The sequence below is a fragment of the Astyanax mexicanus genome, chromosome 7 (genome assembly GCF_023375975.1).
Source record: "Astyanax mexicanus isolate ESR-SI-001 chromosome 7, AstMex3_surface, whole genome shotgun sequence".
Lineage (NCBI taxonomy): Eukaryota > Metazoa > Chordata > Actinopteri > Characiformes > Acestrorhamphidae > Astyanax > Astyanax mexicanus.
Genome location: NC_064414.1, coordinates 40,537,687 through 40,558,625, shown reverse-complemented (window position 1 = coordinate 40,558,625; position 20,939 = coordinate 40,537,687). Strand labels below are relative to the sequence as shown.

General features: G+C 38.8%; 1 protein-coding gene across 2 annotated transcripts in view; it reads right to left on the bottom strand.

The window, feature by feature from the left end:
* The window catches only part of LOC103040329 (adhesion G protein-coupled receptor A3), a 220,211-nt gene that overhangs the window by 17,545 nt on the left and 181,727 nt on the right, over window positions 1–20,939 (bottom strand). For both annotated transcript variants that reach the window (XM_007228648.4, XM_049481157.1), the window contains 2 exons: window positions 16,362–16,489; window positions 11,111–11,234 (listed from right to left, as the gene is read on the bottom strand). In XM_007228648.4, the coding sequence (XP_007228710.3) occupies window positions 11,111–11,234; window positions 16,362–16,489 (252 nt within the window). The remainder of the gene's footprint in view (window positions 1–11,110; window positions 11,235–16,361; window positions 16,490–20,939) is intronic.

Genomic DNA, 20,939 nt, shown 5'->3' with positions numbered 1-20,939 from the left:
GAGCTGTGCCCCAGAAGCTTTCCCCGTAGCTCGCTAGTTCAGCAGAGTGGACACAGCCAAGCTGGTATTCATCAGCACCTGTACCCTGTGAGGCACTTGACACTGCAGCCACTTCCACCTTGACAGTCTGACTGTAATAGCCTGCAGCACAGCCCACTGGATCTGATTCAGATTATCCTCAGAGTTCTCAGAACATTCCCAGCAGCTTTAGCCTCTGCCCAGAGTCTCGCAGAGCTGCTCAGCAACTCAGTGGGTGCACAGCTTCTCCAGCTCCCCCAGCTCCCGTGCCCCGTTTCTTTCTGCAATTAACATTTTAATGCTGAGGCAAATAGTGGCTATTGTTTGACATTTAATTCACTCTTCCTCTGAGGCTGATCTCTTCCTGCTGTTTTTGCATTTATTATAATGAATTAAAAATGAAAAATCTTAAAAAAAAAAAAAAAACTCTGAAAATACTACAGTTGAATGATATATTAAGTAAGATAGAGCAGTGTCTCCTCTTTATATATTTTGCAGCCCAAAATGATCACCGCTTGTTCAGAATTTTATTAAACCTCATGAAACTGCAATTACAAAGCTGTGCGAGTACTTTTCATTAGAAATAAAAGAAGTACAGGAAGAGCGACAAGAGCTAGAGAGAAATAAGGAAGATATGGTGAGGGAAGAAGACTGAAAGGTAGACTGAACTACAGTTTTTATGTTAAAAAGAACATTTGGAACTGGAGTCCTAATCTTCTGCAGCGACTCAGCCAATACAGAAATTTTAATTGATTAAATGTTGGCTATTTTAATCCCAATCCAATTCTAAATATTTGTTCCAACCACAAGCCAATCAAATGCCATCTGGTGTCCTCAAGCCACCATTACCATACATTACTGACAACACAGCAGCATTGAGGAGATTTCTCAGAAGGTAAATCAATAAAGCTTAGTTAGTCTGCAATGTGGAACTATTTTATTTTTATTTTATTTTACTTAAGCATAAAAACATAATACATGCAACTATATAATACTACTTCGGGAAGGCATCTTTCTTGTTTTTTTTTTTTTTTTTAACAAGTGGAGGCCATTGATAGTTATGGCTAATACACACATGCTATAGTAAACAAAATCAAAGAACATTCACCTCACTGTAAAAGTTTTTTCACACCAGTGAAATATCAGTCCAGAGTGTGAACCGCTACACACACGCACACAAAGAAACATGACTGTTGTAAAGGAGCTGGGAGCAGAATGTTCAAGGAGGTGAATCAGACCAGACTGTAAGATGTTGAACACACTATAAAACAATAATGCTGAGGAAACATTGCAGGAGTAACTCTAGCTAATAAGCTATTCTCACTGGATGAGAAACTACACTTACAGTGTAGGCCCTGCTGCCACTTTTTCATTAACCAAAATTGATATACTGATGTAACTGTGTTAATGAAATCATGCCAAACCTCAAATTACATTTCATAAAATGTAAACTGTTCCCAGCCTGTGGGGATTTTCCTTTATCATTCTGCTTGGAGTTTAAATTTGTCCTCAGTGTGCATGAGTGAGGAACAGCAGGCCCACACAAAACAGATCACTAGAACACAGACACACACACTCTGTTTTCATCATTTCATCGCAGAAAATTTCAACAGAGCTGATCTCACTCATGATCACATACTACACAAATTAGACAGCATGTTATCCACTTCATTAGAGAGAGCAACACATTAGATCACAGCTACACTGTTTTGAAAATGTTACACCTGTGGTCAGTACTGTAATGAAGTGGACAAATAGGACAAAGGTCTGCTTACAGCACTGAATGGATCACACAGGTTGGAGTGTGTTTACGTGTGCCGCAAAATACCTGGATGGATACCTGACACTGTGACGTCCTGCATTAGCCAGGACTTAAACTAAGAATTAAATACAACAATGCAAAGTCATTGATCAATACAGAACTGGGATAATAAGACCGGAATAACAAGGAGGCATACAGAACTGGACACTGGACACAATGCTTCTAGAATGTAAAGAACACTTCACAGGTCTATGAAAGCTATAGAAGTGAAGCAAACATTGAATTCCACATGGAAATTTGGGATTTAACACCATCATTTCACCATTTCTCCACATACAAACAATAAAGCCTGATTCTCATTCTGATGAGCACTTGTCCTCTGTTCTGCCCATGCAGTAAACCTCAAAAAAGGCTTTATTCCCAAAGCATACAGCTGACCTCACAAGCAGCCAGCGTGACAAATCCTCACCCAGCCTGCCCTGCACTTTTACCCCCTGCTAACCCTCAAAACACTTAACGAGAATGAAAACACTCAGTCTGCCCTCTCCAGCAGCTCTGTGTGGATGCATGGTGGACAGATGAACCATGATTAAGTAACTATCAAAAAAAGGGGTGGGGGGGATTGCAGCTTAAACTAATCTGCAACTGTTGTTTCAAGAGAAAAAAGGAGGTAGGAGAGAGAGAGAGAGAGAGAGGGAGATTTGTGGAAAATATCCTGGGAGTTTACAGAAATAGCTCCAAAAGTGCCTGCAGGGCAGAACTGGGACTCTGTCCCTTACACAATCAAATACAAAAAAAGATCAATGAAGTTCTGGCTCCCTTTCAATCAGGCCAAGGAAGAATTCATGAAACAAAAAACAAACAGACCACAAAACCGCATGCACGCTGCACACTCACTCAAGGTCCCACTGTCAGGCAATCTGAGAACTTTAACCTCACCCCTAAAATCAACTGGACACAGTAGCATAAAATGTGAGACAAAGGGATATGCTGAAAAATTAACCAAACCATTTAAAAAGTAAAAATTTAACACTGACTTTAGTCACTAAATTCTCCAGAATTTAATAAATGTGTCATGAGAAAGTTATAATCTGCTTCTGATGATAATTTGTTTAGAATACAGTCATGTTCTTGGTGATTTTTTTTTGTTTCATCTCTTCCTTCATTAATTATCTACACTACATACCCAAACGTATTTAGACAGATGTTCTGGTTAGTGGAGGTGCACCTGTTGCTGTGGATAACTTGGATAACTAATCAAAAGGAACGGCAATACAATGTAAAAATGGAAGGCAATAGAATGCCCTTTCCGGAAGAGCAGAGGCTGCTACTGCAACAAAAAGATAAACTCTGTTTCTCTCCTTGATTTCTGAAGAAACCTTTTGAAAGGTGTCTGGCTCATTACAGTGAAACAGTTTTTATAATTTAAAGGTATACTTTTCCAAACCTTTGGAGGTGTAATTTAAGATTCTATGCAGGAGAATTTAGAAAACAACTCATGCTTTTATCTAATATTTCATCATACATCCCCATACAGCATTTGATTATTTCCATTACATTCTCTAGGCAAAATTGTTAACAACAAAAGCCCAATCAAAACTCAACCTTTCGACAGTTTGTAGATCATTAGAGACAAACAGTGAGCTGGAATCAAACTGCTGCTTGGGGGTAGTCCCAACTCCAAAGCAAAGAAAGAGCATCAAGCTGATTTCTGGGCTTTGACACCGTGAGAAGGAGAGACGATATTAAAGTTTCTCTTCAAGCAGTTTCTACTGTTTCATCACTGCTGGCATTGTATTGCATCTCAGAACACTTATCTTGCGTCGCATTTTGGAATACTGAGGCTCATACAAGTGTGGTTTGTGTAGTGTATCTGTGTTAAATATTAATAACAGGTGGGAACAAAACAACAGCGGCAATGAAAATACTGCAGCAGGTTAACGGTGTAAAGAAAGTCTGGAGGAGAGAGAACTATGCTGTGTTCTATTTACGTCAGGAGTCAGATCAGTCTAGGAATTAAGCTACACATCAGTTCATGGCGTTCCAGTTTAACATTCAGATAATTTCACAATATGTTTCACAATATGTTTTCGAAAAACCTGTCGCTAAAAACTTTATCAAAACCAGTGATCTATGGAGGGATGCACCAAATATTTGGCAATCCAAAATGAATAAGTAAAAAGATTTGTGAAAAATGACTTAAGTAATAATGCAGTGATTTCTCTAACGTTAGGAATTTATCCAGCAGTGACATTCCTCTCATTTCCTAAGGTAACTTAGCCTTAGCATTTGTTTGTTTAACAAAATAGGGGTGGGGGAAATTATTAATCTTAGATGCATGAAGATGTGGACAAAAACAATTTGGAGCTAAGATTTGAGAACATAATGATGAAAAAAGGACACTGACAAAAGCTACACAATATGCAATCTGTGTCAAACTAAACTAAAATATGGAATTTCATGCCATGCATTCTACCAGACTGCCACGCTAGCTGCAATGCTGCTGGGACACACTAATGTCACAGACACTGTGCTGGTGCCGGATCCGGTGCTGGTTTCTGTGATTCTTTTTAGAACTGGCTCATGTTTCCACTGCTTTAAGGGGTCACTTACTACGTATGTGATAGTGGGAATGTTCCACAAACCGGAAACATAAGTGGCGGTAAGGTTTGTAAACAAGTTTGCGGCGCTTGAACGGCCCGCCCTTTGGCAGCTCATGTCACAGGTTCAGACTTTTCTGCCCAGAATCGTTCGGGAACCATGCCGGTGGAAAAAACGACCAGAGTAACTCCAGAAACCAGGTAGGATTGCTGTAACTCGTGATGCCTGAACTTTTATTGCAATATGTCACTGTAACTGGCCATTTTTATCAGCAGTGAGTGGCCGCTACAGTCACATGTGCTCCAGACAAGAGCAGTGCAAGAGAGCCATACAAGTGAAAGCTGGGGTTTAGTACATCATATTTTGGGTGATATTTAGTCTGATTTATTGCATATTGCACATACTGTTTGTTAGAAGTTAGAATTTCCAAAAAATTTTATGTGTGCTCTCAAATGTTGGCCTTGCCATATTGCTTCCGTTTGTTTAATATATAAAAGACACTAGAACACTGTTAAATTCATGATTCAAATTGTACTACTGAGGTAAATGTTTGACTAAAATTGTACTGCTTAGGTAGCTAGCTAAATTATGTGGAAAAAAAACCTGCCAAAATTAAATAAAAAAAAATACGTTCAACTAACATTTTTAAATTGTAACTGTAATTCTGCCTTTGCCCAAATGTTGTTGTATTTTGTCCAGTTTAGATGCATCTGTAGTTTTTGTTAAATCTAATCAAATTATGTTCCAGGTTAGCACTGTTAGCGTTGTCCCAGGCTAGCATTGTCCTTTTAGCGATTCCAGTTCATAACAAAGCATTGTAAAACACAGTGGATAAATGTCCAGAGATGTACCAATGCTGTAATGACCCACAAATAGAGAGAAGTGCTTATAAACTATGCAGCGCAGCCATCATTGATACTGAACTCTTGTTGGTGGCACTCTCCCAACTTTCTGTAAGAATTTAAGTTGTGGGGAAGTTTCAGTTGAAATCCTAGTTGGAACACAAAAATTCTGATCCCAGTTCAAATGAAATGCAGCCTTAATCTCAGTGTTTTTTTATAGGGGGGCAGATTGGGATATAAATATATAAAAAGAGGGTGGAGAGAATAATCTGATGAAAAGTGAAAGTGAGAGGTGGGTAGAGAAAGATAAAGAACAGAATGAGTGAGTGTGACAGTGCTAGTTTGAGCGCTCCTTGATGTGTGCTGTGTGTAAGACGGGGGCGGCGCACATCGCTGTCCCCAAGATAGAATGACTCCCTGCTGGGCAGAGAGTTGGGGGGATGGGGGGGGGGGGGGGTGATCACATGAAGCTGTACAGCCACTATCTTGAGTATTGCGTGTAATTATCCAAAACACACACACACACACACACACACACACACAAAGACAGTAGAGTAGTAGAATGACAGTGAGTGGGTCTGATGTGGAGCTGCAGTGAGAGATGCAGGTTCTAACAGAGAGATGAAGGCTCTCAGCAGGAGACGGATGTTTTAATCCCTCGTGTGCTGTGTGCTGTAAGCATCACGATCCTGGGCATATTGGATAGTCACAGTGCATGAAGTGCTAAATACACTGCTGCGCTGAGGTGGAGAATCATGGCTTAGCCCTCAGAAGTCACAGTCATCGTGGGTGCTAACAAAAGCTAATAAGATAACGAGTGGGAATTTCTCACTCAAAACTCGGCTGTAAAATCCAGCTTAAAAACAGCTTTTGCTGGTAGCTGGTTTCAGATAGTCTAAGCTTATCTTTGATGGTCAAGGGGGTTGAAAAGCTGGTCATCCAGAGAAAAATATATTTTATGCTGGCAAGTCAGCTTAGCGCATTTGAGCTTGATGGACTGGCATGTCTATCAGCATGACAAAACTTTTGAAAGCTGCTTGTCTAGCTGCTCATACTCATTATCTAGCTTGGTGAACCAATTTGATTAAGTTGGTCTTCTGGTTTATTAAATTGGTCAAGCTGGTCATAATGGTGGACCAATCTGGTCAAGCTTGTTTGTCATAGTGACTTATACTGTTGTACTAAACTTGTAAAGCTGGTAGTCCATTGGGTGGAGCGGCAGCAATAAGCGATCATGCTGGTGAAACAGCTTCTTTGTGCTCATATTGGATTACTTAATTGGTCAAGCTAGTCGACCAATCTGGTCATACTGGTGGACTGGTCACTAGAAAAACATTGGCATAACCAGAATAGTCATACTAGTTGACTAGCCTGGTCAAGCTGGTCATAATGGTTTACCGGATTGGTCAAGGTGCTCTTCTGGGTGACCAATTTGTTTGAGTTCAACATGCTGGTGGACTGACAATGTTCAGCATAATTTTTAATGTTCATGGCTGGATAACTAGCCTGTTTAGGTTGTTCATGCTGGTAGATCAGCTTAACTGTCTAAACTGACCCAAACATACCCTCCCATTGCTGGTCAAGAGTTAAGCTTGAGCTGGCCAGACCGAACTGGTGGTCTTTAGTTATGCTGCTTATGAAGCGCTACCTTCTCACAGACTTCAATGGGCATCCAACCATACTTCACATCACCTGATTTAACTAATTACTGCCTTTAGAAGTCATTGATTAGCTAAGACATTGATCAGTGCGTTCGATTTAAAGGGTTGCTGCAAAAACTGCAGGGAGATGCTACTCCATAAGGAAGCTTGGAGACACTGTTCTAAAAACTTTTAGTCAAAAACACATTTGTGAAATTGCATGCATACTAAACCAGCAGCTTGCCTTGTAAGGGCATAGTTCACTTATTGTTTTCAGCTCAGCTGTCTTTCAAATGTAACAATATATAATTCATGAACAACAACAACCAGAGGCTGAAGATATGCATCAAAGTGTCATGTTTCCCTCCAGTGCTGACAATGAAACAGAAGGATTTAAATTGCATCCGTCTACAAGATTGTTTGTTTCCTTCTATAATTGTGTCTGCTCCATTTTATTTGCTTGGTTTTGAGACACTGTTCTGTTGTCAGTTTGGTGTATTTTCCATTTGTTCATGTGTCTGCATTCACATAAACTTCTCTGTGTATGACAATATACTGCATCTATGTGTGTGAGTGTATGAGCTGCCCAAACTGTCAAAGAACTTCTGCTGTTAATTCTAGTGCTAAATGTGTGAGGGGTTAGGAGAGACATCAAACAGGTGGAACTGGGATAACAGACATTGCCACAGTAATAATACACACTAATACAACAACCTGTAATACACTATATTACCAAAAATATCTGCTATCCTGTTTTGTGTTTGGTGATGTAAGTCTTGGATGGAGCTGGTGGGACATGGAAATCCATTCTGTGAAGGAGTATGCACTGTTTTTGAGGTAATCTGATAGCCATATTAAGTTTGGAGGTCTGTAGTATTTAGTGATTGAGTTTGCAGAAACTCGACGACCTCTATGCACTATGTGCCTTAGTAGCTAATCAAACAAAAAACACTTGCAAATGCTTTAGTTCTGAGGTACTTCTGGTTCAGCCACAGCTTTTTCCAGAAGCTTTAGATTTAGCTGTCTCTCTTTAGGACGTCTATGATGGATTCTGATGTATTTGTTTGATCATAAACTTTTAGAAGCGTGAGCCATTTTAACAAAGTTAAAACATTCAGAATCAGAGTCTTTTGTGGAAACTCTTCTTTCATCCACTATTGATGGCAATATGATTTGCAATGCACAACATGAATTTGATCAGGCCTACATCAGCAGCACAGGACTGATTTCTACAATAAAGTACACATCTATCTTCTTATAACATTGCATACCTGTCTACAAGTGTGTGAGACTGTTGAGACTGTGTACAAGTCTCAAAGTATAAAAGTTTAGGTCAGATTTTTTTTTTTAAAGTCATGTTCAACAGTTCACACACAGGTAGTTTCCCAGACATGGATAAGGCCAACTCTTAGACTATACATCTCTTTCAATGGAGAATCCCCATTCACGGTGTTGTACAGTTCCAGGACTAGGCCTACACTCTGTGGGAAACCTACCCATAAATTACAGCTTTAGACATCTTTTTTGTAAAGGATTATATGGCTATTAAAACCAATAAGATTTTGGGGGTAGATCAAGATACAAGATCTATTGAGGGTAGATCAGGATAAAACAATCCCCATCAGCATAGTAAAACTGTCCCACGGGAATAATACTACATTTTTACCGATTATTCATAATGCTGCAGGACTAATGATAAAAACAGACATTAGAAATGGTTGTTGTCATTGTCGGTTCAGTCTGCTTACTACTGTAGCATACTGCTTCCACAGTTTGTGCTGGTACTGCGCCTCACGGATACGTCACATTAATTTCAAAGGCTTTGCACAACCGAGAATCTGAATGGACGCAGCATGCAGAGCAGCCATCTTGAGCACATGCTGTTAAATCATGCATACCATAGCTCTATAAGTCCATTTCTATTTTCTTCAGTGCTTCAGTCGTTAGCACTGCAAAGCCATACACAATGTTCTGCAAACCCATCAAGTCTTAAAAGAAATTAGCAGACTGCTCTATGACTCATCTTTAAAACTGTGTTTCTTCACAGAACAGAACAAGAAAAGGCACAGCAGAGGCTGCTGCCATCTTAGTCTCCATTCCAGCTGTTCTAAATGACCATCTGGGCATGAAGCAGAGAGCATAAAGCCCCTTACACACAAAAGCAGGGAAATGATTGGGATAGTTTTACCAGTGACATTCAGGCTTTGCATCATTAGCCATAGAATGGAAAACTGTATTTTTCTTGGCTCTATTGAATAATGAGTTTGGTGTATGGAGGTGACATAACGTGATCCTTAAACACTGTTGTATTCTCATTAAAATGCAATTCTGTGGCCAAATGGAAAAACACAAAACTGTTTAGTAATAGTCTTGACTTTATATTTGTCATTTTACTGCACTGAATGTTACTGCGTTAACACAGATGATTAATCTGGTCATTTTAACACATTGTTTTTTGAACAAATTAATAATTTAACCAAGTTTGGCCTAGTAATTTTTTTATTTATCTTTTTATTTTTACTGAATTATGGATTAAATTGCTTAAATCTCTCTCTATTTCTCCCACTCTCTCAGCTATCAACGTTTTTGACTGTTAACCAATTATTAATGACTTATTAATGAGTTGTATATTTATGTGTAAAAATCACATCTGAGAATTTTTTACCCTAAAAAGTCACACATTTTCTCTTCAGACTGTGGAGAAAAACTTAAAACACTAAATGAGCATTTTATGACACATTTAATGACATTTTACCAGACTGTTGTTTATGCTAGCTGTAAAAGTCCTGGTAAACAGGATGGGATATTCTCAGCATGAAAGCTCCTTTCGTTTCTGACTAATACAAAATCCACTTCTGTACTATTCACTACTGATGCAGCAGCAAATTTGTTAAGTAGGAAACGTGCACACAAACAGCTTCTTTCTAAAATTATGTCCAAAAACATTCAGTCTGTCTTTAACTCACATAACTAAAAAACAGTATGTTCGTACACAAGTCCTCCCAATAATTTCTTGAGAATTATACCAAAGCTCCTGTTCACAATTAAGCCCTATGTACAGGGGTTGGACAATTAAAACTGAAACTGTCATTTTAGTGTGGGAGGTTTCATGGCTAAATTGGAGCAGCTTGGTGGCCAATCTTCATTAATTACACATTGCACCAGTAAGAGCAGTGTGTGAAGGTTCTGTTAGCAGGGTAAGAGCACAGTTTTGCTGCTCAAAATATTGCAATGCACACCACATTATGGGTGACATACCAGAGTTCAAAAGAGGACAAATTGTTGGTGCACGTCTTGCTAGTGCATCTGTGACAGAGACAGCAAGTCTTTGTGATGTATCAAGAGCCACGGTACATCACAAAGAAGGACCAACCACCAAGAAGGACCAACCACATCCAACAGGATTAACTGTGGACGCAAGAGGAAGCTGTCTGAAAGGGATGTTCGGGTGCTAACCCGGGTTGTATCCAAAAAACATAAAACTACGGCTGCCCATATCACAGCAGAATTCAATGTGCACCTCAACTCGCCTGTTTCCACCAGAACTGTCCGTTGAGACAATAAATGACTGTGGTTTCATTGTCCAACCCCTGTACTTAATTACAATTGGATTCCCTGGTAAATGTGCATGTGTAAAAGAGTTAATTGAAAAAAGAAAAAAAAAAAAAGCTGTTTTTTTAGTTAATGTGCCTGACTAAATATGTTTTTTTCCCCTTAGAAAGCGAGGCCATAACAATCTTGAACTGGTTACTATAACTGCAGGTCAAGAAATAAATACAGCAGACTGCTACACATTTCTCAGCTAAAGTAATGCTTAGTTCAATGCATGACTGCACAGATGAAAGTCCCCTAGAGGTACGGCAAACCACACACACATACACACGCACACACACACACACACACTAATTAAAACAACACTACAGTCTGTAAAAAGCTCTCATGGGATAAAGGCCCCCTGAGGGCCAACAACATTTGCTTCTCTCTCACCAGCCATACTACATGTATTATAGCCAAGAGCTGACACAAACAAACCAATAGACAGAATGCATCAAGAGAAGAGTCAACATGCATGTAGCCATTGTAAATAGCACAGAAAACAAACACGCACACAGAAAATGAAGAGTGCTCTATACATTAGAAAGTCAATGCACATCACTAGATAAAAATAAACAATTCAGTAGGCAGTGATCTTTTAACAGAGAGAGAGAGAGCAAGAGAGAGAAAATGTGTTTATGAAGAACACTCACAGCCTGGCAGAAGATGGGGTATTTGATGCGGTTGATGCCTCCGGCGAAAACAGCGAATGTGAGGGCCGTATGGAAACAGAAGTTCAGAAGCATGTGCCATCCCTTTCGGCTGATCCTGATTGCACTGTCAAATAAAGCAGAACACACTTCATAGTAAAACATGAGTGATGAGATGTGTACGCTGGGCATTTTAATTTAATCCTTTTATGTCTGCCATCTCTTCATACAGCAACATAGAGAAGGGTATATGTATGTAAACACAAATTACACACTTTTTAAATTTGATATTGCAGTCTCTCACACATTCTTCTTTCTTCTTTTATAGTCTGCTAACATATACTATACTCTAGTTACCACTGATGTTGGGTATTGGAGCTGTGATTGATGTCACAACTGAGTTGACTGCATTCCAGACAAATCGTTAGATAGTCAGATCTTATTGTTAGCATCGTCCCAGGGTAGCAATGCTAGCAATTCCAGTTGATAATACATTATATTCTATTTTGCAAATCCAAACATCATGGAAACATGCTCAAAGACAGAAGTTGAACAGTATATTGTCTGTGCAACTGATTTATTGAGAGACAAATAGACAGAAGTGATGATACTGAACTGTACATGTTTTGGGCAGCCATCTTGGATTCTAAACTCGAGGTTGAAGTAGGAAATCTGACCTGCAGTTTTGTTCCTGTTCTAAGTTCCTACTGGGAACTAGGAAATTCTGACCACTGAGTTCAAATAGAATGCAGCAAAAAAAGTTTACTCTTTTCACATAGTTATCATATCCCATGATCCCATGGTATGACTGCACTTTTATTTTCTGCTTAAATTATCTTGCCCTAACACTACCATCACCACCTCCCCCCCCCAGCATCCCAGCTCTATTCATCAAATGTAGCACATCATTATTGTATGTATTGTGAAGATTAGGAGGAAAGAAATTGTGCCTCGTGGTCATTTATCAGATGGTAAATGTTCATTTTAACACATCACATCAAATGTCATGTTGGATATTACAAAAAAACTACCATTTTAGCTACACTCTAAGTCAGGGTTTCCCAAGTTGCAGCCCACTCTAACCACTATAAAACTTTCTGTGGCTAATGCAAAAATCGACCATACAAACCATACAAAAAAAAGAAAACAGGTTCTATATACTACTGAAAACTGGTCATTTGACTCTATTGAATCTACTGTTACAAAAGTTTTTTCCAGCAATTCAAAAAGTATTTAACCAAAAAAAAAAAAAGACATGTAAAGACATCCCACCTCTCCTGTGACTACTGTAGTTGTAGTTGTAGCTGTTTGGGGACAATCTAGTATGACAGTGTGAGAATGTGACAGAGAGCATCCTGATTGGTCTTGCCTTGTGTTTAGTAGTCCCATCAGAGAGCTCTGTGAGACAGGAGGACACTGGAGAACCTGAGAAAACCTGGTTGATCTTGGAGAGAACACATCAAGCCCATTACAGACAGTGACTGGAGTGGGAATTGAACCAGCAACCCCAGGCCTTTGGAACTGTGTGACATATGTACTACAGTGGGACCTCGTTCTCCTATTGATCTAATATTAAAACAAATATATATAGCAATTTTAGATGGTTCTTTTAATGGTGAAGCCTCCAATATGTCTGCAACATTTGGAAGGCTGTTTTATTTTTATCACAAATGACATAAAGCTTCTATCTACTAAAGCATGGAGATAACCTTAGAGGAGCTTATCATGCTTATCAAGATCTGATGTCATTTCAGCACTTTCTGAGTAGGAATAATAATGAGTGTCCGAGATGTATGTTGGGGGAGCGTTGTCACTGAACTGAACGTTCATGTATCTGACACACATATCTACATTAAAAGCACTATAATGAGCCAGCTCATCAGATTAATACAGCAGGCTGTAGAGTGACTAAGAGAAACAGGGGTGGCGTTGCTGTACATTATCTAATCAATGCGCTAATAAGTGACTCACTGCAATATCTGTGCTACAAAGAAAAGGCAAGAAAAATTAATTACCAGAAAGAAAGAAAGAGCACATGCCAACAGCAAGGATGAGTCAACTCTCTTTCCCAGCCTCTGCCTCTCTCTCTCTCTCTCTCTCAGCCTATAAATCATCTGCAGTGTCGGGGCAGGAGAGAGCAGTTGAGGCAGCAGCAGCTTCAGTAGGTCAACAGCATTAACCTGGCACCGCCGCCAGCACACTGTGTGCGTTTGTGTGTGTGTGCCTGCGCAGGTATGCGCAAGGAAGAGCAGGTAAGGGGAGGACAGCAGTCAGGACTGCTGCAGGTTTTGGTTAGGAACATTTGTTTTCATCAGGCAAACAGCAGGAGGAGAGAATTCCTCTAATAAAAGAGAGGAGGTGGAATCAGTGTGCAGTATAATACCATCTGATCTGAGTTACAGAGAGGCAGAAGTGAGCGGAATCAATTTCTACACTTAAAAAAGTATGTGGGTGCTCACGCAAACACACTCGCATCAACACACAGTGAGCAGACACAGCCACACACACACACACACACACCTCCCATCTAAATGACTCAAGCTGTCTGTTAGATGGGCCTGACTCATAGCAAACCGCACCGCACCAGCTTAGAGAAGAAAGTGAAGAGAAAAAAGAGAGCAGAGATGAAAGCTAAGGCGAGAGGAGTGTGGTGAGGGAGATTCATGAGCTGAGACACACCGTCCACTTCAGTCCAAACGCATTTTTCCACCTGATGAAGAAAGCTCGGCTGAACTGTCTGAAGTATGTGAGCATTTGTATGTGAGAGAGTGTGTGTTGGGGTGGGTTGGAATAAGCTCTATTGAAGAAGACACAATGATCCACTGCGATTCAGTTTGATCAGACAAAACACACTTACTTAAAAAAAAAAGCTGTCTATGTAAAAGAAGATTAATCTCTTGATGAAATGAAAGAATGCTGACATTATTGTGACAGTTATTAAAGTCCACGTGCCAGCATTATATTCATGTAGAATTATACCAAATATCACCAACCACAGCTAAACTTTGTAATGCTACTGTCTACTTAACGCTTAATGTGAAATATTACCATTGCTAGACTTGATATGCTATCAATTTTAAATCAAAGTATGGAGGGAAATAAAAACTCAGACCCGGTCTATACCCGATTAATGATTATGTGAGTATAGTATCTGGACTGTATTCTGATACAATTTTAAACACATGCCTGTACACTTGGGTAGACAAATGCATTTCAAGTTAGTTAGAATGAAATGTGATGGCTGTGTGGCACCCAATAAGCAAATCGGCTTATTATGCAGTAGCAAGCTGTGTATTCTTCTAGTCTTTTGCCTGTTCTGTTATAAAGAAGGTATTGCCCAAAATACACAATTTAACATGCAGTCATGCATTGCTTTAAACTTAAGAGAAGGCAACTGTTTAGACTGATTTGCACAGCAACAATGTACTGTAATGTGGAGGAGCTTTAGTTTTACCTAAAGGGGTGTCTTGGACTAAGTAGTTTGAGTGAACAGATTTGTAGCTTTTTAAACCAGTTTTGAGAGTGTTTGCGCTTGCATTTTATGTGGTTTGTTCAATTCAATTCAATTAAACTCAATTCATTATTATTTATATAGCACTTTTATAACAGATGTTGTCACAAAGCAGCTTTACAGAGAAACGGGTCCAATCCTTTTTATGAGCAGCACCACAGTGATGCCAACAGTGGCAAGGAAAAAACTCCCTCGTACTAAAAGGAAGAAACCAAAAGAAACCCATCCCCCTCGGGCAGACCCGGACAGTACAAACAAATAACAGAATAAAAACAACAGTACAGAGAGATAATGAAGATATAGCTAAAGTAAAACAAGCTTTGATTTAAGAGTGTGAATAGGTGATGGGCACATGTTCAGTTGTTATTGTTAAAGAGATAATGGAGAGCTATAGCTGATATAAAAACAGGTTATGAGTTATGAGTGTCAGTAGGTGATTGGCACATGCTTAGCGTCCCTTTAAATTCTTATCCAGATATTTAAGATGCAAAAAGTTTGTTTAATGTTGGGGCTTAATGTTGACTCAGTGTTTGTGTCTAATGAATATGTGCCTTTGAATTCCAACCATAATGTGATGTCTGTACAATGTTGGGTTCTGCTGCCAACCTGATTTTCATTTTCAACAAGAAATCTTCAACATGTATCTTGCTTTCATTCGATGTCAAAATAAAATCTTGTACCAAATATATATATATCTGAAAAATAAAGAGACCACTTAGAAATTATGAGTATCTTTGATTTTACCAAATTGAATACTTCTGGAATATATTCAAGAGGAAGATGGATGATCACAAGCCATCAAACCAAGCTGAACTGCTTAAATTGTTGCACCAGAAGTGGCATAAAGTTATCAAAAGCAGTGTGTAAGACTGATGGAGGAGAACATGCCAAAATGCATGAAAACTGTGATTAAAAATCAGGGTTATTTCACCAAATATTTATTTCTGATGAATATGAATATGAACTTGTTTTCTTTGCATTATTTGGGGTTTGAAAGCTCTGCATCTTTTTTGGGGTTTGAAAGCTCTCATTTTCTGCAAATAAATGCTCTAAATGACAATATTTTAATTTGTAATTTGGGATAAAGGTTGTCTGAAGTTTATAGAATAAAACCACAATGTTCATTTTACATATAGCTATAACATATACCTATACATAGCAAAATCAGAGAAACTGATTCAGAAACTGAAGTGGTCTTTTTTTTTTCCAGAGCTATGTATATATAACTATGTATTTGCTATAGACTTCTACATACTAAGATCCATTAAGATTAAGTAGATGGATACATTTATTAGAAGGGTTGTCCACAAACACTTGTGGACACATATACATTATGAGAGTTTCTCTCCTAAAAGCATAAAATACTGGGAGGAGTTTAAAATCGCATGTTTAAAGCTTGAATATGCTACAGCCATTTATATTTGGGAAACCGAGTCAACACAGTGTGCTGTTCTCTCTTGGGGTGAGTAGAAAGGTTTTTCGTCCCATGTGCACTACTGTGCACTGATGTGCTCAAGTAAATACTGAAGCTGTAAGAGCTCTGAGATTAATCTTTCAGCGCACAAAACAATGATAGAGGTACCACCTGGGCATTGATCACTATGAGTTTAGAAACTCTGAGAGAGGAGTAGAGCCACATGCATCTCCATCAGTGCCATTCAACAGAGCCCCTAAGGCCATTGTGCTAACAAAAAGACTGTAATGCTTAGTCATAATGAGAGTGGATGGAAGCTGCAGGCCTACCTGTGATGCACTATGTATGTGATGATGGAAGCAAAGAGGCAGAGCAGCATAACAGCAGTGCACGCATACACAACCGGGTGCAGGAACTCCCCCGGGTATGGAGGGAACGACAGCACCTTCTTCAGATCCTGGAGAGAGAGAGAGAGAGAGAGAGAGAGAGAGAGTTTTGAGTATTGAACTGTTTTGGCAGTGACATCATCAAGGACAGCTTGGCATCAGACAGCAGACAGAGAGAAGCTGAGTAACCATGACAGCAAAGCAAATCAGAGCCAATAAGAACAGAGCATGTGAGCAAGGGCACTTACTCAGTCCTACTTATTTGACAACAATAATAACACCAGCAGCACCATCAGAAAGAAGGCCTCCACACTGGACTGTCACAATAGCAACTTCCTTGGACGATATATGATCTCAAATAATTGTAAATGATATAATAAGAGCGTTATAATTTAATTCCTCTAAAAAGATGCAATAAATGTTTAACTACTAAGAAATTCAGTTTGAAATGTTCTATAAACAAATCAATTACAGAAAAATATATATTTTGTGAGATAGACCCTTTAAAATATGTGTAAAGTTCCTTTACCGCACTCTGTCCATTACTTTAACTCACAAAGCCCCTAAGTGACATATACTCAGAGCATCACAGCAAAGATTTTCACAAGTCTTTTTTGCGAGACAAGTCTCAATTCTTTGAGGGATTAGACTTGGTCAAGTCTTAAGTCTTTAGTCAGGAGTCCAAGTCAAGTCTTATGTCTCTTCTGGCCGCTCCCACTTTATTTATTTTCTATCCCACTATTACCTTTGGACTTCTTCAGGCCCTGCCCAAAATATTTTGCCTTGGATTTTATGTCCTCTATTGCTAATGTACCTTATTATTTGTGAGTTGCTTTGTAATGTAATGTTGTTACAATGTAATGTAATATTCAGTCTGCAAAATATACTGTACAGCTACATCTAGGAAATTTAAAGCATTTACTGTTTTTTCATCATCAAGGGCTTTGCCTGGGTAAAGATCCGGGACTCCGGGATCCGGGAGTTAATTATATGATTCCTTTTTTTGTTTGATTTTTTACAGATTTTTGTAAGCATCCCGTATAATATGTATTTTTTCCTTTTTTTAATGAATTGCCAAACTTACAAAGTGTGCAGCATTTAAGGTTGTTTCTATCTTAATAAAAATAATTAAAAACAAGTTTGAAACAAATGGCAAACTACTGCTTTAAACAGAAAAAAAGAGATTAACTCTTAAAACATTATGAAATATTTTTCTATAGATTTAACTATAAACACAGCCCAGTGAGTCTATCCTTTAATGAAGTTAAAACAGTACATCAACAATGCAGCTTTGTATCAATGCCATTTTTTTCCAATGTTCTAGTATCGAAATTATAGTTTCCTTTTACTTTTGAACAAAAATGAATTACTAAAAAGGAATATATACTATTATTAATTTAAATCGGACAACATAAGTACAGCTTTTTAAATAGTGTGCACTTCAAATACCTCCACTATTACTTGTAAAGAGAGCTCCATCTATACATTACTCAGGTGCTCACACAGTAAAAACAAAAATCTGGAACAATTGGAGAACCAAATTCAATAGCAGACTAAACTAGAATGTTATTAGTCCCTAAATGCAGAAATGTTTGATGCACATAATGTGAGGACGACCTGATTCTCAGTCAAGTTGCTGCACTGACTGAGACAGACAGAAGATGAAGAGGCAGAAGGTCGATAAACAAAGATTAAAAAAATAAATAAAAATGAACAGGGATGGATATGTGAGTACAGAAGATAAAAAAGCACTGTGCTGTATTGTGAATATTATCATATTCAAAGTATCTGTTTATTACCCTGAGACGATGTGTTATCCAGAACTCACTAGCAAGTTTTCTAAGTCAGAGGTCGAAATCATCTTTATACATTCATTTAGTTGACATCAGCTGAACTGGATTTCCAGACCAGGTTCTAATAACAATGGAGACAGTTAAAAATAACCCAGCAGCAGTCTGGCCAAGCTAGATGAGGCATTACAGAAGCATTTTCACAATCCATTATATAGCAGTTTGTTCCCACACTCCGTCTGTGTACCTTCCGAGCACAGCCAAAGGCCGAAAAGGACAAACTTGTCCGTCAGATTAGGGCTGACACTCAGCCGGGGGAAAAGGATCAGCAGCACTTTCTTTCAGTGGCCTGCTGTAGCAGCTGTTTGATAAGGTTTGGTGGCTCTCTAACAAAGCCTGCTGGAAGTTAGCCAGCGCTTGGTCAATGCTACACTGCACCTTTCTGCTATTGTATCTACATTCTTCACAGCGGCTCTAGCAAGCTTGGTCCAGTGTTTCACAGCTTGTGCTTGGTAGAAGGGGCGGTAAAGGTTGTGTGAGGGGATGACCGTGGCTATAGAAGTGTCAAATGCGCGCACACACACACACACACACACACACAGAGTAGTCCACCTCCATCAGTGTGAGGTCAGCCACTGGAGCGTAAGGCTGACTCAGGCTGAGTGGTTGTGGAGCCAGGCCTGCCAGGGGGCTCTGGAGCTGTGAGACCCACAAACAGAAACAGAGTTGAAGTGTGGCTCACTGACTGGGGTCAAGCTCCAGAACACAGCAGTGAATAATACAGACATGTAGGCATGTAACAGTGCACATATTTTTAGATTGGAGATCATTTCCAATTCTAAGGTCAAGATTTGGTTAAGTTTATTTATATTTTTATATACTTAAAATGGGTTGATACTGCAGATTCTAAGAAAGAAAAGATTCACAAAGTCACAGAGTCTGTGCAAAATCAGTATATTATAAAACCATGTTTACAACTGTTAAACTAAACTGTAAGCAATACACAAAATATCTCCTAATGGTTAATTTTGATCATGATAATAAATTCCATAAAAGTTGGCAGATGGTGCCCCAAGGAAAAGACCAAGAGGTACAATGGTAATACAGGTTTTGGTGCTAAAAAACACCAGGTGATTGCAGTTACCAAGTGCAGTCCACTTCACAGAGAATTTTGAACATTTTAAGTGAGATTCCAAACCACAAAGAGAGAAAGGGCTTTGTTCAAAGGGAACTTCAAACTGCATAACTAGTACTGAGGTAAATCATTACACAGAAAGTTGACAGCTACGTTTACCTATTAGTTATTGCATGTCTTGTCAGTACAAACACAACACAAATCTGTTGTGAGTCCATAAAAGCACATTTTAAACATGTATTTCCAATTTTACTCTATTTACCCAGTCCTGTTCATATGCTATGCAACTATGCAATGCAACAAACACAAGGAGGATAAAGACTAGCACGTGCTTCCTCCAACACACATGAAGTCAGTCACCGCCTGCAAATTATTGGATAGAATAATTGGCTACCCAGCACACTCTGAAAAAAATAAAATAAAAAGTGGCAGATCTCCAGCTCTGAAACATCAGCTAAGAGACACCTGTGCTGACCAACATCACTCAAGAAGCTATTTGGGTAGAGAGGGTCATCTATGAACCCGGTAAGAGCTAATTGCGCTCTCTCTGAGTCTGGCTGCTGATGGCAAGCACCATGATCTTGAATTCAAATGATCTGGTGATCCTCGGACAGTGATAGCACCTCATGCCGCAGTTCAGTACACTCGTTTCTTTGGACCTCAAAAGACAAGGCTAAAACATTGTTGTAAACACGATGTATGTACTTGTGTCATTTGATGACACTGCAGAGAAATCAAAAGATTTATGTTCAATTTAAGTTAATTTAATATTTTTTGAGAACTGGTATTTCTTGCTCTTGGGCTCCCTCTACAGTTGGGAAGTGCAATTCACTTTATAACACTGCTGTAAATAGAGATCTGTGAATATATATCCTACTGAGACCCAGACTTTTGCTTGCTGCGCATTATTTATTTCTTCAAACTATTTGGAATTAGTAGGACTTAACATTTATGAAAACTAAATTGTGTTTTTGCAAAAAAACGACTTCCTGCACAAAAACATTGTCCGAATATGGGGACAGCAGTTCACTTTATCATCTAAAAAACTCATTGCCATTTGGGATCAGTAGGACCCAATCAGTCCCAAAACTACATTTTAGCTTACTACAATAAGTATACAAACTAGTTTTAAACAAAAGAAAATGGATAAGAACTTTTACCTTGTCCATGCTTCTGTCTGGACTGGCTGTAGAAACTTTTGACTGGGATTACTGCCATCTTGTTTTCAGTCAATTGAGAGTAATGTTGTCATGTGACCACTAGTTGGTACAGTCAGTGTCTCAGTATAAAACCAAAGGCTCAACATTTTAAGAAATTAAGTGTCTTGGTGTAGAGAAGCAGAAACGTAATGTCCCTATACAACGCGGGTCTCATATATATATATATATATATATATATATATATATATATATATATATATATATATATATATATATATATATATATATATATATATATACACAAAGTTGTTTCTGATAATAGGCTATAGTACATGGTCTAACTTTCTGATTCTACAAACTGTGATCAAAGCCCTGCAGCACAATAACACACATCAATATGGACTAACTCAAAGCAGACTTGGCCTGCAGGCAGAAC